At 44.2% G+C, this 27,765-nt stretch overlaps 1 protein-coding gene across 3 annotated transcripts; it reads right to left on the reverse strand.

The window, feature by feature from the left end:
- Nucleotides 1-8,790: 8,790 nt before the first annotated feature.
- Nucleotides 8,791-27,652, reverse strand: LOC106584103 (SLAIN motif-containing protein 2). Of its 3 annotated transcripts, none has more exons than XM_082967975.1 (9): nt 26,865-27,652; nt 23,346-23,488; nt 17,564-17,737; nt 17,281-17,466; nt 16,229-16,585; nt 15,895-16,044; nt 12,336-12,374; nt 11,642-11,846; nt 8,791-11,519 (listed from the first exon to the last, which is right to left on the reverse strand). In XM_082967975.1, exons 1-9 carry the CDS (start codon nt 27,350-27,352, stop codon nt 11,459-11,461), a joined length of 1,803 nt encoding a protein of 600 aa, XP_082824101.1. In that variant the 5' UTR covers nt 27,353-27,652; the 3' UTR covers nt 8,791-11,458. The 3 variants fall into 3 exon arrangements, with proteins under 3 accessions (XP_082824101.1, XP_082824100.1, XP_082824102.1); XM_082967974.1 differs by lacking the exon at nt 12,336-12,374 and adding an exon at nt 14,604-14,738; XM_082967976.1 differs by lacking the exon at nt 12,336-12,374 and having other exon boundaries at nt 26,865-27,649.
- Nucleotides 27,653-27,765: the final 113 nt, after the last annotated feature.

The raw sequence follows: 27,765 nt of genomic DNA on the forward strand, positions 1-27,765 counted from the left end.
AAGTTGCTTTGAGATATCAGCTGATGTAAGAAGGGCTATATAAATACATTTGATTTGATTTGCTCGAGGTAAGGGGAGTCTGCTCATCATCTCTGGAGTGATGGGCTCGATCACTCCTGCAGGATTTTATTTTGAGCTCGTGCACAGGAGAAAACGCCTTTATTTATCGCATTGGAATATTTATATCACTCACAGTTTTCTCTAATGTGTTATAGTATACTAATAAAATAATTATCGGGTTGGAACACCTAATTTGGGTAATATTACTTTCGAACAATAAATCCATGTTTTTAATAAGTGCCTGGCTGTAGTTTGCTGTGACAAGCGCACAGTTCTAATGACTCTTGAAATGTTTAGGTGGAGTAGGCAAACGGGGAAACTGGGATGCTCTTTCATTAACCGCGGGCACGTTTCTTTTCTTCTCTGTGCTATTTCTATCTTTCGTGAATTGGATTAACAGTTTTGAAGTAATCACCATGAACCTCTGCACATGTGCATGGCATGCGCACATCTCACAGAGTTATTTCTAGGCGTTTTCTCACAGATCTTTCTGAATCCTACTGGCCTGCTGTTTTCATACTGGCCACTTCCAAGTCATGCCATTAAACGAATGAACCCATTCATTAAATGACAACGTTCCCCGATTGGAGAGGACTAACCTAACCCTAATAATTTGATCCAGTATGGGGAATTGCATATGTGGAGTGTCTGAAAGTGGGCGTGCGAAATTAGATCAACATAAGTGGGTGTATGGAAACATAACAGCTAATTGGGCAGATTGGTTGTCACTCATGACCGTTTAGTGTGGCTGCTTGCGGCTTCCTTGTAGTGTTTTAGTTAAACCGGTTAGGATAATTCATGTAGGCAGTTAGGAGAACTAACATAGCGGGTTATGAGAATTAACGAGGCAGCAGGGACGGCCCGTCATTCAGGGCTGGTGGGGCAAAAAAATAAATAATAATAATAATAAATAAATATATATGTGATATGTTTTGCATGTTATTTTGGCACTAATATGTGTCACATATCAGTTTGCAAACAATGTACTCTTTTTTTTAATCATTGAGTTAATAAAGCAATACAAACTTGGTCTTTTTTTTTTTTGCTTTCTTGAGAAAGGCAGCTCCAAAATGCAGGTGTTTCAGCCTAACTCAGTGCTCTCTGTGGTGGTGGGTCAGCCAGTGTAAAATACACAGCGTAGGGGTTGGTAATGTTCTCTAGTTGCGCTGTGATTGGCTCAGTGTTCTGTCACTCATGGGGACAATACCTTACTGCAAAATCTATGGAGAGAGCTCGAAAATTCAAGCCACTTGGGTGCTGCCATAGAGTTACATTAGAAGTGCCCATCCAAGAAGGCTCAAGGTCATTGGCCACAGATAATTGACATCAAATCACATTATATCTACACTAGCTTTCAAAATCTTAGCAAGCAAGCAAGACAAGCAGTCATCAACATGAATCACATTGACAATCTACAGTATTGGCAAATCCTTTTCAATCCTTGTCATATGGGGCGGCAGCATAGCCTAGTGTTTAGAGCGTTGGACTAGTAACCGAAAGGTTGCAAGATCGAATCCCTGAGCTGACAAGGCAGTTAACCCACTGTTCCTAGGCCGTTGTTGAAAATAAGAATTTGTTCTTAACTGACTTGCCTAGTAAAATGAAGAGAAATTATAAATAAAATGTATTGGTGCTCATTGGCCATTAGACACTATTCAGTGGAGTAGGTGTGTGGTTTAAGGGTCTCTTTTCCACGCTTAAAAGGATAAACATTCAACAACGTGGGCCAGAAAAGGTTGAATACATTAGCCATGCTATCAATCAAGCATGACTTCTGCCTCATTCAAAACAATTGGAAGTTGGGTAAATCTCAAACTTCAGTGAGTCCAAGACCACTGGGAACTTGGAAAAAAACGAGCTCTGACTGAGGAAAATAAGTTTTGAACGGTCATCCTACTCGGAATTCCAACTCGGCAACTCTGACCTCGCCTCCCGAGTGGCGTAGTGATCTAAGGCACTGCATTGCAATGCTAGCTGTGCCACTAGAGATTCTGGGTACGAGTCCAGGCTTTGTCACAGCCGGCCGTGACCAGGAGACCCATGGGGCGGAGCACAATTGGCCCAGCATCGTCCAGGTTAGGGGAGGGTTTGGCGACTCCTGTGGCGGTCGCCAGGTGCACGGTGTTTCCTCTGACACATTGGAACTGCTGGCATCCAGGTTAAGTGGGCATTGTCAAACACAACCCTTGGACGCACGGCTCTGACCTTCGCCTCTCCTGAGTCCATACGGGAGTTGCAGCGATGAGACAAGACTGTAACTACCAATTGGATACCACGAAATTGGGGAGAAAAGGGGTAAAAAAAAATAATACTCTGACCTCTTTCTAGAGCCCCGACCTGAAGATCCCTGACATTATGATTCGACTTTGTTTTTTATTGAGTTCCCAGTTGTCTTGAAAGCACCATAAATCCAGAGAATGCCAGACTTGGATGACAAAGTTTTCACCACCTTGCTGTTCAAGTGAACACAGCACAACAAGGGGAATCCAAAAATGTCTTGCATAAATGTTGTAATATGCCAGGGAGACATGTATACTGTAACTAAGAAAGTAATACTAAGTGTATGTTGTGTAGTAAGCTGTTATTAGCCCATGTGCCTCACCCTAATAATTTGGTCCATTTCCCTATAAATAATAAGTCCTGTTCTGACTTGGTAGTGCACATGTAGTCTATAGCTTGTTTTAGATAAATGTAATCATCAAATATTGTAAGGAGCTTTCATTGTCCGCTAATATGCCCCCTTTATTTATCTTAAAGTTCTGGTTTGGTGTACAGGGAGAATACTGTAAGAACGGCCCATGTTCTGTTGCTGTACCTTTCAAAAGTGCTGAACAAATAGTTATATTGACTAGAAGAGACCCTGAGTGAGGAATTGCATTTTTTAGAGATTGGTTGACTGACAACAAAGTGTCACTACATTTGGGAAAAACTGAATCGATTTTGTTTGGAAAAAAATGTAGATTGCTTAGGGCTGACAAGATAAAGGTAAACTGTGCAGGCAAGGAGATTGAATCTAAAATAAGTGTATCTTATCTTGGTGTGTCCCTAGATCAATCCCTTTCTGGAGACATGATTGCTGCTAAAAATTATTTCTAAAATGACTAACAAATATACATTTTATATCGTAGCACTAGATATTTTAACATCAAAGTTAAGAAACTGCTTGTCTCAACCTTGATTCAGTGTCATTTTGATAATGCCTGCTCTGCTTGGTATAGTGGGCTATCAAAAAGCTGAAAAGGAGAATGCAGGTCATGCAAAATAATGTTATCAGGTAGTGTATATGCTGAATGTCCCCCCTAGGATCCACATAGGGGTACAGGACTTCCGGGAGGTGGGCTTGTTGCCTTTGGAGTCCAGAGTGGACCAACTTAAAAACCTCTTAAGGATCCAACCCTTTTTTTCCCAATTTTCACCTAAAATGACATACCCAAATCTAACTGCCTGTAGCTCAGGACCTGAAACAAGGATATGCATATTCCTGATACCATTTGAAAGGAAACACTTTGAAGTTTGTGGAAATGTGAAATAATTGTAGGAGAATATAACATATTAAATCTGGTAAAAGTTAATATAAAGATTTTTTTTTTTTTGTACCATCATCTTTGAAATGCAAGAGAAAGGCCATAATGTATTATTCTAGCCCAGGCGCAATTTAGATTTCGGCCACTAGATGGCAGCAGTGTATGTGAAAAGTTTTAGACTGATCCAATGAACCATTGTATATATGTTCAAAACGTTGTATCAAGACTGCTCAGATGTGCCAATTGGTTTATTAATACATTTTATGATTGTGCACTCTCCTCAAACAATAGCGTGGTATTCGTTCACTGTAATAGCTACTGTAAATTGGACAGTGCAGTTAGATTAACAAGAATTTAAGCTTTTCAGACACACTCCACATATGCAGTTACCCATGACTAAATCAATACCGCATGCAATGCTGTCAGATGCAGCACTTTTCCCCCGAAGCCTAATTGAATGGTAACCAATGGAGCTTCAAGACACCTTATAAGGGGGGACGGAAGCAGTCTACTTTACACATACGGTACATGTATAGTGTGGTGGCGCATAATGCAGGACCTGTCAGGAGCAGGAAATTAACTGAAACACTACAGATGACTTGGGGCTCTATTCAATCTGTAAAATTGAAGCGTACAGATTGCGCAATAGAAATGTAAAGGTAATTTCCGAATGTGGCGACATATGGACAGAATCATGGACTATAGAGGGATGCTGTTTCGCTCGCCCGGATGCTTTCTCCAGTGAGTTTCGGCATAGAGGACGCGAGAGGGCTCACTCTCGCCAAAATATGTACAGAATAAGCCCAATGCATTTCTATGGGAATAATATGCAGACCTAAACTTGTTACCTGCCTTCCAGCCTTTTGGACAAATACTCCCAATGTTACGGCAGAGACATGAGCATCTCGTCATTATATACAGAACCCTGATTTCAGCCTCAAACGAATTGGTAAAGGAAAGTGGGCAGGTGCACAGTGCACTGTTAGGATGATGGTTTCCCCGAAAGTAAATTGATGTTGCCAACATTATATAATTACTCCTGTCTAAATAAAATCATTCAAAATTCTACACCAGGGAGCATGACTTAGACACAGAGGATCATTAGCTTTAAAAAAAAAAAAATGGGTAGTGCGCATGGCAGTAGGTCCAGCTGTGCTGTTAGTGAATAGCATCTAAAATATGTGTGAAGATAATGTGTGTTGAGTATAATTGAAAATGTTGCAACAAGAAGAAGGGGAGGAGTGTCTTTCTCCAGAATGCATACACTCAGCTCTCCAGAATGTGCTCAGCTGTCTCTCGCCAATTCTTGCCATTCATTGTTTCTTTGTGTGAATTGCTTGCCCTTTATATGTAATTTAAAAACATAATTTCCCCCATACCTGTCACCAGAAGACCTAGTACATGTACCTTTAATCCCCCATCATTTGGTTATATTAATTTCTGTTAATGGTGTATTTAGGCCCACTGTTGTCATTCTCGGACTGGGAACGTGTCTGCTGAGTTCACAACCTGCTACACTTGTGAGAAACAAGTTTATTTCATAACCATTACGAGTTTAGTCATTTTTTTTATTGTATTTTGTTTGGAGTTCTCCATGTGAGCATGTGTCTGGTTTCTCTTTCCTGATAACTTGAGGGAGCATGTACGCCTCAGCATACACAGAAGTAGGTCTACTTGATCCCCTGCATGCAAAAGTAGAAAAGTGACCATTTGGCAATGTCTGATTTCTGATTGTCATAACTCACCACGTCCACCACTAATAAGCTGAGCTTCTCAGAAATGTTTTCTTCATCTCACACAGTAAGTCAACAAAGCCTGTTTTTTTTAATCATCAATCGCAAATTATTAGTTCCTCAGTATTTGAAATATCTTTCCAACACTCCCGGCCTCGATAATCACCAATCCTCGGTGTGAAAGAGCAAAATACACTACATGACCATAAGTATGTGGACACTTGCTCTTCGAACATCTCATTCCAAAATCATGGGCATTAATCTGGAGTTAGTCCCCCCTTTGCTGTTATAATAGCCTCCACTCTTCCGGGAAGGCTTTCCACTAGATGTTGGAACATTGCTGCGAGGACTTGCTTCCATTCAGCCACAAGAGCATTAGTGAGGGCGGGCACTCATGTTGGGCGATGAGGCCAGGCTTGCAGTCAGCTTTCCAGTTCATCCCAAAGGTGTTTGATGGAGTTGGTCAGGGCTCTGTGCAGGCCAGACAGGCCAGACAAGGGTTTTGTGCACGGGGGCATTGTCATGCTGAAACCGGAGAGGGCCTTCCCCAAACTGTTGACAAAGTTGGAAGCACAGAATTGTCTACAATGTCATTATATGCCGTAACATTAAGATTTTCCTTCATTGGAACTAAGGGGCCTGGCCCGAACCATGAAAAAAAGCCCCAGACCATTATTTCTCCTCCACCAAACTTTACAGTTGGTTCCATGCATTGGGGCATCCGCCAAACCCAGATTCGTCCACCGGACTACCAGATGGTAAAGCGTGATTCATCACTCCAGAGAACGCCTTTCCACTGGTCCAGAGTCCAATGGCGGCAAGCTTTACATCACTCCAGCTTGGCATTGCACAAGGATATCTTAGGTTTGTGTGCGGCTGCTCGGCCATGGAAACCCATTTCATGAAGCTCCGGACAAACAGTTATTGTGGAGATGTTGCTTGCAGGGGCAGTTTGGATAGTAAGTGTTGCAACCGAGGGCATACAATCTTTACGCGCTTCAGCACTCTGCGGTCCCTTCCTGTGAGCTTGTGTGGACTACCACTTCGCGGCTGAGCTGTTGTTGCTCCTAGATGTTTCCACTTCACACTAACAGCACTTGCAGTTGACCATATACAGTACCAGTCAAAAGTTTGGACACCTATTCATTCAAGGGTTTTTCTTTATTTTTACATTGTACAATAATAGTGAAGACATCAAAACTATGAAAGAACACATATGGAATCATGTAGTAACCAAAAAAGTGTTAAACAAATACAAATATTTGAGATTCTTCAAAGTAGCCACCCTTTGCCTTGATGACAGCTTTGCACACTCTTGGTATTCTCTCAACCAGCTTCATGAGGTTGTCACCTGGAATGCATTTCAATTAACAGGTGTGCCTTGTTAAAAGTACATTTGTGGAATTTCTTTCCTTCTTAATGCGTTTGAGGCAATCCATTGTGTTGTCACAAGGTAGGGGTGGTTTACAGAAGATAGCCCTATTTGGTAAAAGACCAAGTCCATATTATGGGAAGAACAGCTCAAATAAGCAAATAAATGACAGTCCATCATTACTTTAAAGACATGATGGTCAGTCAATCTGGAAAATGTAAAGAACTTTGAAAGTTTCTTCAAGTGCAGTGGCAAAAACCATCAAGCGCTATGATGAAACTGGATCTCATGAGGACCACCACAGGAAAGGAAGACCCAGAGTTACCTCTGCTGCAGAGGATGAGTTCATTAGAGTTATCAGCCTCAGAAATTGCAGCCCAAATAAATGCTTCAGAGTTCAAGTAACAGACACATCTCAACATCAACTGTTCAGAGGAGACTGTGTGAATCAGGCCTTCATGGTCGAATTGCTGCAAAGAAACCACTACTAAAGGACACCAATAAGAAGAGACTTGCTTGGGCCAATAAACATGAGCAATGGACATTAGACCGGTGAAAATCTGTCCTTTGGTCTAACGAGTCCACATTTGAGATTTTTGGTTCCAACCACCGTGTCTTTGTGAGACGCAGAGTAGGTGAACGGATGATCTCTGCATGTGTGGTTCCCACCGTGAAGCATGGAGGAGGTGTGATAGTGTCGGGGTGCTTTGCTGGTGACACTGTCAGTGATTCATTTGGAACTCAAGACACACTTAACCAGCATGGCTACCACAGCATTCTGCAGCGATACGCCATCCTATCTGGTTTGAGCTTAGTGGGACTATCATTCTTTTTTTAACAGGTTAATGACCCAACACACCTCCAGGCCGTGTAAGGGGTATTTGAGGAGAGTGATGGAGTGCTGTATCAGATGACCTAGCCTCCACAAATCACCCAACCTCAACCCAATTGAGATGGTTTGGGATGAGTTGGACCGCAGAGTATGGGAAAAGCAGCCAACAAGTGCTCAGCATATGTGGGAATTCCTTCATGACTGTTGGAATAGCATTTCAGGTGAAGCTGGTTGAGAGAATGCCAAGAGTGTGCAAAGCTGTCAAAGGCAAAGGGTGGCTACTAACAAGAATCTAAAATATATTTTTATTTGTTTAACACTTTTTTGGTTACTACATGATTCCATATGTGTTATTTCATAGTTTTGATGTCTTCACTATTATTCTACGATGTAGAAAATAGTAAAAATAAAGAAAATCCCTTGAATGAGTAGGTGTGTCCAAATGTTTGACTGGTACTGTATACTGTAGTGTATCATGATCTGATGATTCCACATATCCAGGGGAAATGTCATAAAAAAGCTCACTGGTGCACAAAACTCTCGAGGGCCAAGAATAGGCTAGTTGATATGATACTATGTTGCAAGTTGACCAGTTGATGATTTGATAATGTTGCACTTCACTACCAATAGCTCAAGTCAAGACAGATAGAAAGGGAGACAGACAGGCTGAGTAGAGAGATTAATGTGAAATATTTTCTACTGTTTTAATGTCGGCTTTAGGCCAATATATTTTTCTTAATTGATGAAGTTATAGGCTTGCTGCCGCATTGGCCTATAGGCTACCTCGGAGTTGCGCGTATTTCTTTAGCCGCCAATGGATCACAGTTTACATTATCAATGTGTCCATATGGCAGAGGCTGGTGCTCTCCTTTAGTTGAATTTTAACTTTTAGATGATCGTTTTACTTCAGATTGCTGATTAACCACATGACAATTATTGAGCAACGAAAATGTTAGTGAAATTAAAAAGCGTTCCACAATAATGCACATATAAAATAATAACTGGCACGCAGATCAGTAGAAATGGTCGGATAAATTGTAAGCTTCCCCAAACTTCAAACTCACGAGCTGCCTATGGTGTTCACTATAACACCAATTTAAAAATGAAAATGGAACGCACAAGTGCGTGCACACATGGGAGGTACAGTGAAAAAAAATTGTCCTTCAACGGATTCCTTCTGGCGCCGGCCCTGACTGAAATGACAAGAGTTTGAATGAAATTGGCCCCAACCATAACACAATTGACCCATTCATGACACAGTAGACAACAGTTTCTCAACTTTTTAAAATTGAAATGTGAGTTTATACAGGGAATCTGAGGCCTGGATTCAATCCGTATCCGTGTTAATGTAAAGGTAATTTCCGATTGAACCGACATATGCAGCGTGAATGTAGTCTCTGTGGACGCGGGAACATTGCCTTTAAATTTCAACACGGATTTTCCGCGATGCTTATGCAATACGAATTGAATCCAGCCCCGAATGTCATGTTGGTGAATATAAAAAGGTGAATTAACAAAAACTACCCCAAAATGGTGTGGTATGTATTTTTTGCAACACTAGCCAAGTTTTCCACTAAATCCAAACCTTGACATACAGAGGCACCTCTCTCTTAAATAGTTTCATTTACAGAATGAGAGTCATTTGTTATAAATATCAAGGCGCATATTATACACAAGCAATTATAAATGCATTGTTGATACAATTACAAAATAAGCCCAAACTAAATCAAGCAGAAATGCAAAGACAAATTATATTGGCAAACCATGACATTATTGGCACATAATGATATATGAACAAATAAAAGCACATTCAAAATAAAGTGAAACTTTAAATGAATAGGCACTAGTTTGATAATTTCTGGCACACCAATACCATCCCTATGAATCTCAACACTCCTCTTTGATTCATTTTAAAGCACAAGAGGCAAATGGCCACTAACTTATTGAACTTCCATTGTTATCTTACTTAAGATGTCATGATCATTTACTGTCTCCGTCTTGACATAACATACACTGACACAATATCGTTTCAGGTTTTAAAGGAACTACATCAAGCCTTTGCTGCATGCTCAGATCTCAGGGTTACAAGTGTGGAATTCTATATGCATTAGTTATGTTTTTAGTGGGAGCACGTCTGACTATACTGTAGATACAGTAACTGCACATTCATCTAAATGTGGGAGAGCAGATGGAACTAACCAATCCAGAAGTAGATTTGGAGTGAGATTGTGACGGCTACCAGTGACTGGCCCAGTTTAACATAACTACTGACTACCCAGCTCTGGACAATATGTGATAGTCAGTCCAGGTTAAACCATAGTTATGGTTAAGGTCAGAGATGGGGCTTTGGCCTGTTTCTACCAGTCACCTGTGTGTTCTCAACATAAAAACACAAATGTCCTGTTATGAAACCATCTAAAAAGACTTTGGAGAATAAGCTTTGCAGTTGAGGTTCAAAATGTTCATTTTCACAAATCAATAGAAAACGAATGTTGAAAATGTATATTTGGAAAAGGAACTCTTTAAATAATTATTTGAATAAATAATGTCCCAAACAAACATTAATACATTCTAGTTGCTTCACAAGTGGACAAAAACTATGATTTGACAACACAACCATACAGAGGTGCGTTCACGTCGCGAAACATTCACAACATTTCTTTAACATTAAGGGAACACTTCACCTGCACAGCATCATCATAGAGATCTCTGACCAAGGCATCTGTTAAGAACAGACTGCAAAAAGAGAAATGTGTAGAAACATTTCAACCTGAGGGAGGTGAAAAGATAAAAGAGAAGAGGGAAGGAGTAAGGGAGAGATGGAGAGAAGCATTGTGTGATTGACTGATGGCTGAACAGACACCCCGAGGCATGTGACAGTGCCCTCTGGAGGCGCCGTGATGCTGGAGCTCGGCTGGTTTCTTTGGCATCTCTGGGCTTCCGCATGCCAGCCCTGCCTGGCCCCTTGGTCAGTGCTATACAGGACCCTTGGGACATCCCTATCCTAAACCTATGTTTATGTTATGTATGACAGAGGCGCTACACAAATTTGACAATCACAACCTCCCACAGACTTAATATTAACTCCTGCAGAATTAAGCATTTCCTGAAGTAAAATTATACACCAAATGTAGGCAACATTTTGACTCGGGAACAGGAGTGGAGAAATATGATTTTGTTCTTTTTCACAGCTCGTTTTCACAGCGTTCGATTTCCTTACAAATTTCCTTAGAACATTTTGCACAGAAAATCGTTCCGGTTTATATTTTTGTTATTGCATTTTCTCTCCGGTCCCTAAAAAAGTATTTTATCCGCAAAAGAAACAGATGACAGAAAACTTTACCGATGTCAACTAGATTGAAGCGTTCACTCTACTGATTCATGGGTTTACTTAGTCTTCTAGGGCTCCATATAATGAAAGAAGAGAAGCTGCATGTATCTAATTATACACAAGTTGACTAACAAATAGCCTACTAAAATGTTAGAAATTATAAGCAGAAACATATCTAAATTAGGCAAAAGAAAATCCTGCACCCCCTGTCAAAAAACTGTTTAGCTGTTTCCGACTGTGGTATACAGCACATTTTCTATATCAGCGGGTTAGGGTCAGGTGCAGACCTCAGATTTTCACATATTGTCGGGCGGTTGCGGATGGGTTATTAGCAGTTGCGGGTCACTAGTAGGGACGTCCCAAGGAACCGGAATAGCACGGACCCTGGCCCCTTCAGAACCTCTCCACACAGATACACTCACCATGTTGCTTCAGCTGTTCAGATCATGTTGCTCATGATAGTACGAAGAATGTGACTTGTGTCTTTGATATAGTTTCTTGATTCATGGTAAAAGTAATCTTGGTTGATAAAGTGCCGCATTGTAATGTTTGTATGCCTCTTTGTGCTGATGAGAGCAACAGTGCCCCCTGCGGGCCATGCCAGCCTCAGTAGCAGCCCTCTCTCCAGTTCTCTCCGCCACTGTAGGTCCGAGGGGCAGGTAAAGACCTGGGCAAGAGAAGAGCCAGAGAAACAGATTAGTTCTGCCAGTACGCAAGAGTAAAAGAAAGTCTGATACACCTGTAACCAACTAAACTTGCTTTGAAGTTGTGTGTAATATGTGTACCAACCTGCGTACTGGCTGGGCCAGTTTGCTGCGAGGCACAGGGATGCCACCTCCTCCTGCACTGGGCCGGGGCAGGCCGCTGCGTGCTGGGCCCAGGGAGCGTGTGGGGGTGGAGGCTCCAGAACCAGGGGTAGATGTGGCCTTTACAGGCTGCCTCAGGGCCAGGGGAGACGGTGTGGCTGGGGTTCGCAGCTTACTGGGAGAAGGGACTGGAGCGGCAGGAGAGAGAGAGGGGACAGGTCAGTACAGTACACTGTAGTATGAAGAGATGGCTTATAGATGACAGTATTATTCCCACAACAGAGGTCTGTGGTCTCAGTGGCCTTCCAAGCAATGAACAACACAATGATCTGAGGCACATATGATACAAATACAACGTGTATGAGAAAAATGGAGATCACCTAATATGCATTCAGAATCAATCGAATAATCTAATGTGATGGAATTTTGCACTAAAATCACAATAACCATATAAAAAAAAATCAAGAAAAATAAAACGACGAATGAAAACGAGGCCTTGTATAAAGTCTATACAAACTGTACAAACTCCCACGATGCTTGTTCATGTGTAGGATGAGGCACACATGCCCTCGAGTGACAGGAAGGGCACCGATAATACCACAACATTAAACACATCACATCATGAGAGCACAATCACAATATATAAAAAGTAGGGAGCATGATCAGTGAATACTCACTGAAATCCCCTTCTTCTCCAAAGCAACAGGAAAGATGGACTAAAAGATGAAGACAGGAGAGATTTGACTTCATTCAGGACAGCAGAAGAAAGTGTAGGATTATGGATGGAAAAAGAACCTTGGGACTAAAAAGTCTCTTCGAGTCTATACTAAAAAGCAGACCACCTAGTTACCAATACAGGTCTATAAGTAAACTAATCCATGGACAACTTCAAGTACACTGGACAAAAATATAAAACGCAACATGCAACGATTTCAAAGATTTTACTGAGTTACAGTTCATATAAGGAAATCAGTCCATTTAAATAAATGAATTAGGCCCTAATCTATGGATTTAACATGACTGGGAAAACAGATATACAACATCTGTTGGTCACAGATACCTTGAAAAAATAAAAATGTTTGGGGCGTGGATCAGAAATCCAGTCAGTATCTGGTGTGACCATTTGCCTCATGCAGCGCGACACATCTCCTTGGTATAGAGTTGATTGTGGTCTGTGGAATGTTGTCCCACACCTCTTGAATGGCTCCGCGAAGCTGCTGGAAATCGGTGGGAACTGGAACACGCTGTTGTAACCGTCGATCCAGAGCATCCCAAACATGCTCAATGGGTGACATGTCTGGTGAGTATGCAGGCCATGGAAGAACTGGGACATTTTCAGCTTCCAGGAATTGTGTACAGATCCATGATAATGGTGTGCATTATCATGCTTAAACATGAGGTGATGGCGGCGGAAGAATGGCACGACAATGGGCCTCAGTATCTCGTCACGGTATCTCTGTGCATTCAAATTGCCATCGATAAAATGCGATTGTGTTCGTTGTCTGTAGCTTATGCCTGCCCATACTATAACCCCACCGCCACAGGGTACTCTGTTCAACGTTGACATCAGCAAACCGCTCGCCCACACGATGCCATACATGCTGTCTGCCATGTACAGTTGAAACCGGGATTCATCCGTGAAGAGCACACTTCTCCAGCGTGCATTGAAGGTGAGCATTTGCCCACTGAATTTGGTTACGACGCCAAACTGCAGTCATGTCAAGACCCTGGTGAGGATGACGAGCACACAGATGAGCTTTCCTGAGACGGTTTCTGACAGTTTGCGCAGAAATTATTTGGTTGTGCAAACCCACAGTTTCATCAGCTGTCCGGGTGGCTGGTCTCAGATGATCCCGCAGGTGAAGAAGCTGGATGTGGAGGTCCAGGGCTGGCGTGGTTACATGTGGTCTGCGGTTTTGAGGCCAGTTGGACGGACTACCAAATTCTCTAAAACGACGTTAGGGGCGGGTTATGGACATTAAATTATCTGGCAACAGCTTTGGTGGATATTCCTGCAGTCAGAATGACAATTGTACGCTCCCTCAAAACATGAGACATCTGTGGCATTGTGTCGTGTGACAAAACTGCACATTTTAGAGAGGCCTTTTAGTGTCCCCAGCACAAGGTGCACCTGTGTAATGATCATGCTGTTTATTCAGCTTCTTGATATGCCACACCTGTCAGGTCGATGGATTATCTTGGCAAAGGAGATCTGCTCACTAACAGGGAGGTAAACACATTTGTGCACAAAATTTGAGAGAAATAAGCTTTTTGTGCGTATGGAATATTTCTGGGATCTTTTATATCAACTCATGAAACATGGGACCAACACTTTACATGTTGTGTTTATATTTTTGTTCGGTGTAAATGTGAACCTTACGCTTGATCTAGTCATCCAACCAATCAGCAACCACCGCCACAAAGAGGAATGACTGTGTTGTGGCTAACCACATCAGCTGTGCCATCAGATACTGAGATTATTTTAAACATCATCTGAAACAGCCTTGAGGTTTGAGAGCCCGAAGGCATCCCAGAGCCACAGGGTTTCTCAGCAGGTTCTCACCATCACCACTAGGGGGGAGACATGAGTTGTCTGTTCTGCTCAGACCAGACCCAACAGGCCCATCCTACAAGAACACCGGGGAGACACAAAAAACCGTTCAGGACCAGACTCCCGACCATCCCAGAAGCTGCCTACCCTGAGGAAGTGACCATCCCACAAAACAATTACTTTCCTTGCAAATCTGGAAACAACTGTACCAAATTTCCTGGCACTTTGTATTGGGTCGAGTGCATGCAGGAACGTCACACAGCCAACCAGTCACGGTAAAAAGCTTTACTTTTGGTAAAGAACGTGGTCATGTGTGTATTACTCAGGATGCGTGTGTATATAGGGGACCCTTTACTCATCACGTGGATGATCCCAGGCACTGGCAGGCTGTTACCTCGGAGGGAAGAAGGGCTTTGGAGGTGCTGTTTGGGTTTCGGGGACAGCAAGGATCGAGCGGGAGTTCCTGTTTGGGAGGAGCGAGGGGGGGTAGAGTACCGGGAGTGGAGTGGAGTGGAGGAGTGCTGGGGTACTGGGGAAAAATGGAGATGACAGTTGGGGAGAAACAGAGTCAATCCTTTCTGTTTTGTTACTGTTAGTAGACCAGGGAGAAGAGGACATGACATAGGGTTGAACCAGGCAGCCAGGAGGGGTTGTGGTAGCCAGTGAGGCCACTGAGTCAGCCAAGCCGGGCTTATAGTCGTTCCCAGCCAAAGGTAAAACAGCAGCCTGAAATGCTATGGGGTGCTGCAGTGCAGCCAGACACTCACAGTCCACAGAGACAGAGAGAGACTGACAGGGGTAAAGTACTTCCAGAGCCGAGCTGGGCCAACACTAGGCCAAACCACTACCAGGGCCTCAGTAGAAAGAGAGGGGTGGGTGAAAGGCAGCGCATGCTCTACTGTCAGATAGAGAGGCAGGGATAGTGGTGTCATACTGCCCACCACAGACAGAAAAAGCCCAGAGAAGTACAGGAGACGACTCAGTGTCAAGAGCAAAACCATACCACAGTGACACAGTACAGGATAGTACAGAACATTACGGACATTCACAAAGTGGTCCTATTCAAGCTCAGGCATGCCCGCTTCACTTACACATAGTTCATTATCAGTGTATTCAAACAGATTAACTGACACAGATTACACATGTCATTTGTCCAGCAGCCGTTTCTCCTTCAGGTGTCTGAGTGGGGATTAGTTATATGGATTAAAATACAACACTACCATCACTGATTCACTGTGGTTTCTTTTGTCTCATTCTAGGATTATAGTAAATGGCCACTCCAGTTCCAATTCAGTTGGTGGATATTTCTAAAGAGCATTCAGTGTTTTATTCAGTTCTCTCTACATTCTAAATATAAATCCTCACAATAACCTACTTTTAAATCTCTTGATTCTCATTGATTTGGGTAAAAAGGAGAAGAGCGCACGGAAGGAGAAATTATTAAAACGATCAAACAGAGAGATCCCCAAACCATCAAAGCCAAGACACTAAAAAGCAAGAGGTTTAATAAGGCCGAGCATGAAACACTACTCCTGTCATTACACTGCTGCTGTTGAATATGCTGCAGAAACAATTATTTATCAGTATACAAGACAGAATATGAAAATGAAAGCATGTCTCGGATTGCGATTCCCGAGTGAACATGCGATAGGGATAGTGTGTGTGTGTGTGTGCATAATACTCACTGGCAGACTGACTGACTGCCTGGTGTCTGGGTGAGCTTCCGTTTGGCACTTGCAGGTTGGACTCACAGCTCCTGCTGTTCTTGACGGGCTCTGGGCCCTGCTGGGCCACGTTGGAGCGGGTCAGGTTAGGAAGACTACGCCCCAGCTTCTCTACAAACACCACAGCAGAGGAAAACAACTGAAAACAGGACGGAACAGATACCGTACACAACGGTCCTCATTTGAATCAGAAAGGATAGACCATATGAATCCATATAGTTTGTCTTCCACATAACAATGAACTAACCCCAACACAAAACCATTTCCCCTCTCTAGTCACTCAACCCCCCCCCACCTTCGTTCTTCACCACGTTGGTCTGCAGGTCTTGGGGGGCGTGGCCCTGCAGGGAGTGACGTGGCGCCTGCAGCCGGCTGATGATTGGCTGCGGGGAGCCCCGGCTGTGGTTGTACTCCAGGGAGCGTGCTGGGGAGCGGGAGCGGGGGGAGTTCCTGGGGGAGGCGCGGGGGGAGTGTCTGGGGGAGTGGGAGAAGCGGTTCGAGGGGAGGTGGAAGGCGGGGTGTACAGCCTCCTCATCGTCCTCTAGACTCTGGGCGTCCAGCTCCTGGTCACTGAAGGTGCTGCGTCTCAGAGAGTGGCAGGACGAACCAGAGCTACGCCTGGAAGCTGTGGCAGCATAGTCCTGCCGAAGACCTGGAAACACACACACAGGGACACGGTCAGAACATACAGCGCTAGTACAGCCTGTACAAAGAAAGTCAGTAGAAACACTCAGCATCTGACAGGTGAGTAAAGGGTTTATTGTGGAACATGAGAGACGAGAGAAAACCGCACGCTGCTCTTGCTAGCATCACTGTTCTTTATTAAGCTTCACTCATCGGCCGCCAGGCCTTCCGTCAGAGCTTTTGTGAGCGGTTTTTAATTTTGCACACTTATGTAGACATTGCTCCACCCCCATCCGTTCCGTGCATCGAATGGGGTTGGAGTCAAGGACAAATAAACACCTGTTACCAAATAGAACAATGTGTGTACATAAAACTTCATTAAACACTTCTGGAAAACCACAATGAGGACATCGACCTATCAAGTAGGTTTTCATAAATCATTGGGTACAGTGCAGGTAGGCTGCAGCGATTAACGACAAGGCATTACTTCAGGTTCACATTTACAACATAACATGCATTTCATCATTAAGACCTTTTGGGATAACTATCTGGAGGGGAAAAATCCTAAAACATTCTCTTTTGCCCAGAGTATTGTTTATAGCTTTCTCTATGCCACAAAATCTAAAAATATTGTGTTTTTGGCCGTTAAAATAATCCCTGTCGTTTCTCCTAATTGAACTGGTAATAGTGGACAAACGGACAGAGTTAGAAGATGGTACGTACTCTCCTCCTGCATGCGAGCCAGGATCTGTACATCAGTGACGTCGTTGAGTTTGTACGTGGTGGAGGATCCCACAGAGTCCTCGTCCATCTCCGAGGTGCTCAGCTCACTGTCTATTGAAGACTGAGGGCTGACCGGTGGGGCGTTCCTCTCTCTCTCTACTGAGCCACCACGCTGCTGCTGGTGAGCTGCTGGGACACACACATTTATATTATTCATACTTAATGAACATAAAGGGATAGAGGAGAGAGTTAAAGACCGGCATATAAAGCCTGTGTACAGTACCCTGGTGGAGAGGGGGCATCAGCTGCTGTCTGACGACGGGCACCCTGCTGGGGGTGGAGGAAGGGGAGTTGAAGCCGCTGCTGTAGGGGCTGTTCACTGTGTTTGTGCTGTATGGGCTTCCGTAGTTCACCTGGGGACTATAGGGACTTCCATACAGGCTCCTCCGCTTGTTTGCTGTGAAGAATGAAGAGAATTGCTATGAACATGTTGTGCTGATATGGTCCCTTTACCCAGACAGTGGGTGAAGAAATTCAGCTTGGCCCCTAAGACCCTCACAAACTTCTACAGATGCACCATTGAGAGCTCTCCAGAGGGAGGTGCGGTCAGCCGAACGCTGCCAGCCCTTCAGGACATTTACAGCACCCGGTGTCACAAGAAGATCATCAAGGACCTCAGCCAACCGAGCCACGCCCTGTTCACCCTGCTACTATATGGAAGGAGAAGACAGTACAGGTGCATCAAAGCTGGGACCGAAAGAAGCTGTTTGTCAAGAAGCTGTTTGATCTCCAGGCCATCAGACTGTTAAACAGTCACCACTAGCCGGCCTCCGCCCAGTACCCTGCCCTGAACCTTAGACACTGTTACTAGCTGGCTACCACCCAGTACTTTACCCTGCACCTTAGAAACTGCTTCCTTATGTACATAGTCGTTAAACACTGGTCACTTTAATAAATGTTTACATACTGTTTTACCCACTTTATATGTATATACTGTATTCTAGTCATGGCTCATCCTATTTAACTACTACTGTACACACCTTTTCTAGGACTCTGACATTGCTAGTTCTGAGATTTCTTCATTTCTTTTAACTTTCTGGATGATGTGTGTATTGTTTTGTGTTTCTAGGTATTACTGCACTGTTGGAGCTAGAAACATGAGCATTTCGCTGCACCTGCAATAACATCTTCAAATCTGTGTAAGCTTCCCAAAAAACTGTGATTTGATAGCCTATAACTACATCACATAAGGGATTGTTGTACAGCCAGCAATCTAAACCGTAATGACCAATTAAATCACTGAGATAATATCTTACATGGGAAATCATTGCAGGCATTACCGGTTGCCTCCTTCGAGGGAGTAGTTTAATCACAGTGAGTGTGGTTACATGCACACAATGCGACTAGTGTGAATAGTCCGATTAATATAATAGTTTGATTAAAACACTTACATACTTTGCCAAAATAACGATTTCCCTAATAATCCTGTTTACATGGACACATCTGAAATCAGGCTACCTGACGGCACTCTGATAACAATGCAGAAAATCGCCACTCAAAATAAACACGTTCTACCATTTAAGGTGTTTACATGTCCTAATAATTCAAAAGATTGCTCAGAAAGCCAGGTCTTTTAATCGCCGTATGCTTACTTCGATTTTGACCGTACGTCGATTAAGATAAGTATGGTGTTTACATGGCTATTGCATAATCTGCCTACTGACATAATCAGTTGAATATCGAATTGTTATTGGGAATGCAAGCGTACTCAATGTGAGCCAGCTGACATACGCAAGCTGCATTATACCAACCACTGACACAAACACTAATGTGCACACAGTCACACACCGTCTCTCGGAGTCCTCTCCTCTCCAGTGTGTTGGCACTGGTGCACATTCTAGAGTCACTTAAATCGTATGGCAGTCGTAGGCGTCTTTATCATGGACTGAAGAAAGAGTTAACAATGCGGCCCATTCACTCAGTAGTACAGTCAGAGCAGCACAATGCAGCACTGTGATACCCAGCTATCCACAGAGACTCCATACAGCCTGCCAGTCAGTCAGTCAGTTAGTTAGTTAGTCCCAGGTAGGCAGTCTAACCATGGAGCCTGCCTCAGCTCAGCCATTAGACCAGGCCTGGCTGCTCTGCCAGGGATACGACTCACTGGCCAATGGCCATCAGTGTTGACTGCTATACTGCAGTCCCGCTTGGGACAGCTCTGCCCGCAGTGCTGCATACACTCCAATCTCCAGGGTCACTTGTTTGCTCATCTCCCTCCCTCCATGTGTTTACACAGCTGGATGATGACTGGAAAAAGCCTTTTATTATCATCAACTCGCTCTCCTTTCCTCCCTCCATCTCCTCATCTTTTGATGCTCTGCACTCGGCCCTACCGCATTATTTAGGAAATAACAACATGTCCACTCAACTCACTCACTTCCTTCAGAGATCAGCCATTGAGGAATACTAGGATCACAACAACATGACACTACCGCAGTACCACCTGCATGCTTAAGCCTTAACCAGGGACACAAGCACTCGACCACAGACGTACACACCTCTCGATCACTTTGTCCTCTGAGGATTCCCAGATAGGTCAGACACTGAGATTAGCACGGGTTTATCTAAAACCAGGACCTCACCAGAGACAGAGGCGTCTGTAGGACAGATTCTGTCCAGACTCCCAGTGCTGAGAGAGCGCTCTTTATAGGTCAGATATGCACAACAGTTGTGTTGTGGTATGATCAACATTATACCTATAGGTTCTACATACAGGATATAGGTTCTCGCACACAGAGACAGCTGACAGGGATCAAACACAGTGAGTTAAAGGAGGGAGTTACCTGCCTCGGAGTGGCACCTCCATGTGTCCGCCGTGACGCCGAACACAAGCCCTGGCAACGCATCGTGGGGGTCAACCTCTGACCTCTGGAGACAGACATAGCGGAGTGTGTGACCCCTAAAGTGGACATCTATCAGGTGCTCCCAATAGGGAGATTACGGCAGTTGTAGACTTACAAACCACAAGGAAAGGACAGCGTTTCAGAGGGTGCATTCAGTGCTGTTCCCCCAGGTATCCTTTGGTGCCAGGCTAGGGGTGAATGATTTAAGGGCTAGGAGGTGATCAGATGGAGCAGCTTAGCTCTACAGTAAATCAGGAGGAGGTTGGAGACAGCCTATAGTCAGTGTGTTGCTGGCTGGGTCTCAGCAGGGATTTGCAGCACAGGGACCAACTAAAATAGTGTCGTCCTAAAATACGGTGTCCTAAAACAAACCATGCAACAACAAAAAAAAGAACACCTAGAAATCTTGCCTGATGCCTAAAAAAATAGATGGGTAAATACATGCAATATAAATGATCATACTTACTCAACATTTAACACTTTCTCCCTACATGCTAAAACCATTCCATAACACTATGACGTTTATTTAACCCTTATTTTACCAGGTAAGTTGACTGAGAACACATTCTCATTTACAGCAATGACCTAGGGAATAGTTACAGGGGAGAGGAAAGGGGATGAATGAGCGAATTGGAAGCTGGGGATGATTAGGTGGACAACCTAGGACACCCCTACTCTTACGATAAGCGCCATGGGATCTTTAGTGATCAGAGTCAGGTCACCTGTTTAACGTCCGATCCGATAGACGGGACCCTACATAGGGCAATGTCCCCAATCACTGCCCTGGGGTATTGGGATATATTTTGGGGTCCAGAAGAAGGAGTGCCTCCTACTGGCTCTCCAACACCACTTCCAGTAGCATCTGGTCTCCCATCCAGGGACCGACCAGGACCAACCCTGCTTAGCTTCGGAGGCAAGCCAGCAAAGCTAATCAGGAGCAAAACCGCTATTTCCATTCATTTGTAGCCAAGATACTAGCTGTAATAAAATCTCTTTCCCAGCTGATGGTTTGGCTGCAGGACCTTCAGTTTCCCCTGGAATTAGCCTAGACAGCATGGCGTCAGTGACAGACAGGACAGAACAAGCAAACCCAGAGGTTGCCACGTCCGATTAAACAGCTCAGTTGGACAGAGAAAAGTCAACCAATACCCGTCATTGAACGCTCCTTAAAAGTGAAAAAGGGTTCTTGAGATGGACTGGGCCAGCTAGCTAGGAGCATTTCACATGAGGAGAGGGCAACAGAAGCCTTTATTGTGTGGCTCAGCGAGAGAAAGAAAATGAGGGGAGAGATGAACAAGTGAAAGAGCATGACTTAGAGAAGGCGGAAATATCCAGTCCATTATAGCTTAAGTACTTAAAACAGTAGCTACATGTTAGGGTGAGCATGGCTAGATAGCTGGCCTATCAGCTTGGGATTAGGTACTTTCTGCTGTAGAGAAGAACTGTGTGGGTGGAATCTGTGGACGTTTGTCAAAGCACTGTTCAGAAGGCGCCATTCTGAATCTAACCCAGCATTACAGGACTGGTACTGTCAGGAGAGTCCCCGGCCCGGGCCATTCTTTACTTCCTGCTACGCTTTCAGTGTTATAATGTCATGACAATGCCCAGAATACATTTTTGAATTTCGAAACGTTTGATAATACTTCACTAATGAAACTAGATCGTGTCTAATACATTTATTTAACTCGACTATACTGAAAAATAAATAACTATTTGTCCCTGCTTCCAGTTTGTTATGTAACTGGGGCATGGCATTTAAGGGATCTCATTGCTTACATTTCGCAGGGAGTCTAAAGACACACGCTTGGTTACCATGGACAAGCTAAAACAAAAGTACACAAACACATTCACATTTCAGTATGCAAGCAATCGCCCTGGGCCTTCCTTCCAACAGTTTGGGAGTTTCTCATGGACATTGAAGGCTAAGCCCTCTGAAAGGGTCTTCCATAAGCATTTCAAATAATCCTATGATGTGGTATAAATGTACTGTCAAGCTGTGTATTATGTTAGTCATGAGCCAGATGCCTTGCTTTGTGAAATTCCTTCACCCGTGGAAACAGTCCTCACACGACGCCATGGCAACAGATTTTCACACTCCCGAGAGGGTGTGTCACTGAGGAGCCCATCATACAGTACAGCCACACAAGACTCTTAGTAGATGCATAGGACACGCCTAGGCCCGCTCTGCACATCCTGCGGTCGAAAAGCAGTCATTTGGGCCTGTTTGAAGCTGTCTGACTGCTGCCTACCTCTCCTCCCCTCAGGTATAGGCAGTTAGAAGCCAGTCAGCAGCAGGTGGGTCCTTTAACCTTTTGTTACCTGCATATTGTACAAGAGCTATATAGCCTGCATTGCTGTTTTCTGCTTGTTCACACATACCCAAATCATTTATTGACCTGTTGCTGATAATAAGCAGTGCAAAAAGCAACCAGCTGATTGATCTCTAGAACCTCCCTTTGCCCTTGGTGTGAGGTGGAGGGGGGGGGGGGGGGCACAGTCAGTGATTTGAAGCATTAGATGTCCAAATGAATGGGTAACATTATCCTCAACACCACCCATCACCCAAGTAACACTCATCCATAGTATGTATGGGTCACCCACCGGAGCCTCAGAGCCTGTTGTGGTCTATGAACAGTCGGAGTTGAACTTCAGTGTGATACATAACTTCAAAGGGCACTCGCAGGAAGGGGATGTGAGGGGAACAGGTCAGCTGTTGACTCCATGTCAGGACAGGAACCCCATGGTCCTGCGGGTGCTGTCTGTCTGCCCAGGGGGTCCAGTGCCACGTGATCAGTCACCGTTACGGAGCACACGCAGGTTTAGGGATAGCGACCTTCAACAAACTGTTGCTGGATACGATATGTGCGTCACATGAGCATACCTCTGTAAAAATGGAACTGGTCTCACTTTAGCCTTGCTGTCCTGATTGTCTATATTTAGCTGTCATAATACGCAGAGGGACATAGATAGAATTCACAGGCACACTGGCCATGATAAATCTAACACATACACTCATACAGCATAGTTCGTACTACAAAACAAAAGCATATTTGTCCTAGATGTGTGCACACTTGTTTGGAGCAAAGCTGGGAAAAGCGAGGGGAGAAGTGAGAGAAGAGAAGAAACAGGAGAGGAGAATGGAGAGGAGCGAGGTGACAGTACCTGACATGGTGAGGTCCAGTCTGTGGATGAGGGAGCGCTTGGCTGACTCCATGTCAGGACTGGGGTTGTCCAGAGCCTGGCGACACCACACGATGGGACTCAAGGCTTTCTGCCAAGGGCTGTTCAGCTTCGCCTCATACAGCCTGGACGAACACAACACACACACGTCAACGGACATGGCACACAAAAATACACACGTTTAAAAGTCGTGCTGGAAACTTTGTTCCTGTGTTTTGTTTATGAGGAAAAACGTTTGCTTGCCCTTGGTCTTCACTGTAGGTGGAAATGCATTAGCTAACATTTGCTCATTCACGGCCCTTTTGCAAGGTGAACAAATCATGTAAAATAACATTTTATTTGTCACATTCACCGAATACAACAGGTGTAGTAGACCTTACAGTGAAATGCTTACCCTTAACCAACAATGCAGTTTTAAGAAAAATTGGAGTTAAGAAAAAATATTCACTAAATAAACCAAAGTAAAAATGTGTGTGGTGCGGGGGTACAGGTTAGTCGAGGTAATATGTACATGTAGGTAGGGGTAAAGTGACTATGCATAAATAATAAACAGCAAGTAGCAGGAGTGTAAAAAAAGGGGTGTGGGCCAATGCAAATAGTCTGGGTAGCCATTTGATTAGCTGTTAAGCAGTCTTATGGCTTAGAGGAAGAAGCTGTTAAGAAGTCTTTTGGACCCAGACTTGGTACTGCTTGCTGTGTAGTAGCAGAGAGAACAGTCTATGACTAGGGTGGCTGGAGTCTTTGGCAATTTTTAGGGCCTTCTTCTGACACCGCCTGGTATAGAGGTCCTGGATAGCAAGAAGCTTAGCCCCAGTGATGTACTGGGCCGTATGCACTACCCTCTGTAGTGCCTTGCGGTCGGAGGCTGAGCAGTTGCCATACCAGGCGGTGATGCAACCAGTCAGGATGCTCTCGATGGTGCAGCTGTAGAACTTTTTGAGGATCTGAGGACTCGTACCAAATCTTTTCAGTTTCCTGAAGGGGAATAGGCGTCGTCGTGCCCTCTTCACGACTCCACCAGACCTCCTTCATGAATATAATGCTGTCCAGTGCACAAATTGCTAACCAGGCAAGGCAGGCTGAGGCTGGCTGGGATAATGATGACAACAATCAATAAGGTAAGAGACCTGATGATAATCAGTGGAAATAGATGTGATGAGGGGCGATGCAGGTTTGGTGAGTGTTATAACCTGCTTAGGCCTACATCTCATCACAGCTGCTACGGCTGATACATAAGCCTGCTTTATACTGAGCGAGAGAGAGAGAGAGAAAGAGAGAGAGAGAGAAAGTGACTGTACCAGGAAGAGGAATCTGAGTCACCTTTGTCTCAGCAACGAGAAAACCTCCCACATGAGAGTCCTCAACTAAACAACAATAACACTAAGGCCTACTAGTAAACAGAAAAATGTAGGCCTAGATTCAATACATTATGGGCATTCTAAAAGTATGCCACATGGAGAATCTGACTGTAATCCATAACATTTAAAGAATCAAATTCAACCAGAACTTGTAGACCTATCACTCTAGCATTAGGCATAATTAAAGCTGTGTCACATCCACATTGCTATGGTTTTACATATAGCTTAGCCTAATTCTCCTGTAAACATGTGTCTGGCTGGATCCTCCTAACTGTATTTTAGAATGAAAAGCTTAACAGCAGGATGGTGCTGTGCTGTCGTCAAATAGCTGCAGGACCAGACGGCCCTGCAAATTCAGTCTGATGCTAATTCAGGGATTATGGGAATCTATGACCAGGACTGGCAAGCCATCAATCAGTAGTACTATGGGTAATCCTGTGTGTATCACCAGCCAGAGGGCAGAGAGACCACCAGTGGAGTGTGTGGGGATTGGGTTAGAGGGGCAACAAGGAACTGGTACTAAGAGGCCACAGTAAACTTCCCAGTCATGCTTCCTCTATCCTCTCTTCCAAATATTGAAGAGTAGTCGAAGATGTTTCTGTATCTAATACATTCACATAGGGCAGGCAAAGTCACACACTGAGTCAGGCTAGGGAAATGCTAATTTCATCTGATTAAATGACCAGGGGCTGCCAGAGCCCATGCAGTATTACTAACCTGACAGTCTGGCCATAATTAGTTAGTGTATCTCCTTTCTATAGCTGGCCGCCTCTGACCTGGTCCTTGACCTAAAACACAAGCCATTACCATTAAATTACCCTCAAGAGGCCCATAATATGCCAATAAAACCCCTATCCTACTAAGCGGACCATGGCAGACAAGGGCCTATCTTTCAGAGAATGAGAGGGGGAGAAATGAACACTGACCCAGCTTCCTCATTATAGGCTAATGATTCCTAATGCTCTACTAAACAAAACTACAACATCTCATTTATAAACAGGGCTTATTTCACGTCAGCTCGACAGTGAGGTCTCATCACTCTCTACAACTGTTTCAGGGATTTCCTCAGGTTGGGATCAGCAGTGAGATTTGTTCTGCCTCAAAAATCCAATTAAACATTTCAAGGACTAGGCTATACTTCTAAAAGTTCATCTGTGTAAGCGATCTAACCCTATAAACCACAAATGCTCAATCTGTGCACAGCAAACAATACATGATCCTGCGATTCAGTTTGGCATGGCTAACAACTGTGGCTGGGCCTGGCTATTACAACAATTCAAGTACTATAACATTGTCATAATCATTAGGGCCTAGTAGGCCTCGTTTCATACACTAGACTAGTGGATGGTGTGTATTAGTATTGATAGTCCTAACAAAGAAGGTAACCATGGTTGTGGCTGTTTCCCCATAGCCTTTGGTTGGGTAAACAACTTGAAAATTTCACTGTGCACACTTCTCCCTTCCCAGCTGACAGCCTTCTGCTATGTCACCAAAATAGTGCAAATGGCCACCATACGAACAGTGCTTCCCTTATCCTGGAGGCACAATACTGTAGGCCTACTGTTAATTAACATAGTTAACTAACAACTAGCTTTTATGGTACATCATTTGACAGAGTAAACAAGACCACTAAAATGCAAACATTATGACTAAGGCCTAATAGTAAAGGGGTGTGATTAGTCCAAGCACAGCAGCAACCACAGAACAATGAATGCCAAGTTCTACTGATACAATATTGATCAGGATGTAATGTGACAAGTGCAGGTGGGTTGACAGTCCCCACACGGGATCCAATTTCCATTTGGATTTAATTCCATCCACCAGCCACTCAGTAATCAAGAACGAATGGCAGACAATCGGTCTGCGGTGTGTGATGACCTCTGTCTGTGGCAAGCTATTGTATTGAGAACATGGCCGTCCTGTGCATTCCTATGGCGCAATTTCAGCGAGGATTATTTCCCTCCCCAAGGGTTTGTCATCGTTGATAATGTCTGGAACAGCTGCGCTCGGCTGTGGAGCTGTCACATATGGGCGCATGATAGGCACACTGGTTGACTAGCTAAATGCATTAGGGCGTACTGTTGTGTTCTCGTTGTTCGAAAAACCCTCAGGCTACTTGAATTACAGATGGTGTATCACTCACCAGCTGTCTTCATCTTCGTTCAGACAATCCATGTCTTCAAGATCGAGGATGTCTACTTCATCCAAGATTGAATTTTCCCCTTCATCCATAAAACCCAGTGTTTCCCCTGCGTCAGTAAAGTACGAATTGATGCCAGTGAAAGAGGTGGCAGCCGATGCCCCCTCGCCCTCATATGCTCTCCTGAAACTGATGCCATCATATGACAGTCTGGGGCTCAAACAACGGGAGTTTTCCAAAAGCCCTCCATAGGCACCCGTTCCGCCGAACCCCACCCCAGGGAACCCGGCCAGCCCCGCCGCCGAGGCGGCTGACAGGGGTGAGTCATATCCAGCACTAAGGGGTCTATGGTTTCCTGACACTGATCCAGACGAAGACAATAGAGTAGACCGACTACGGAGCTGCTCGTTTTGCTGTTCGAGTTTCTTTACCAAGTCCTGCAGCTTGCGCACCTCCAAGTCCGCGTTGATGTTTGAGTTAATATCCTCCATAGCTAGCTAACGTTAGCTAGCTAACGTTAGCGCTACCCAGCCACACAAAAATCCGCGGCTGTGTCAATGTAGTTTTTCGTTTCTTCTTTCTCGGCTGGAGGGCACGATATGTGAGTCACTCTAAGCAGTATCACGTTTATACTGAAGAGACTTTGGTGTTGAAATAAGTTATTGGGCTTATCGTCATCTTCTCCAAATATTCGTACACACGGGCAGGGTCGAAAACATTTCCACTATCCCTGTCGCCAACTGTGAAAGACATACAGGCAAGGCTAGGAACGTCACCACGTGAAACATAGGTAACGAGCACGTAACCAAGCGCGCGTTTACCGTATCGATTATACCCCACAGTACTGTCTGCAATGCATAGAATATTATCATGTGAGCTCATACACAGGACAATGAAAAGTATG

The sequence above is a fragment of the Salmo salar genome, chromosome 23 (assembly GCF_965601325.2).
Source record: "Salmo salar chromosome 23, fSalSal1, whole genome shotgun sequence".
Classification (NCBI taxonomy): Eukaryota; Metazoa; Chordata; class Actinopteri; order Salmoniformes; family Salmonidae; genus Salmo; species Salmo salar.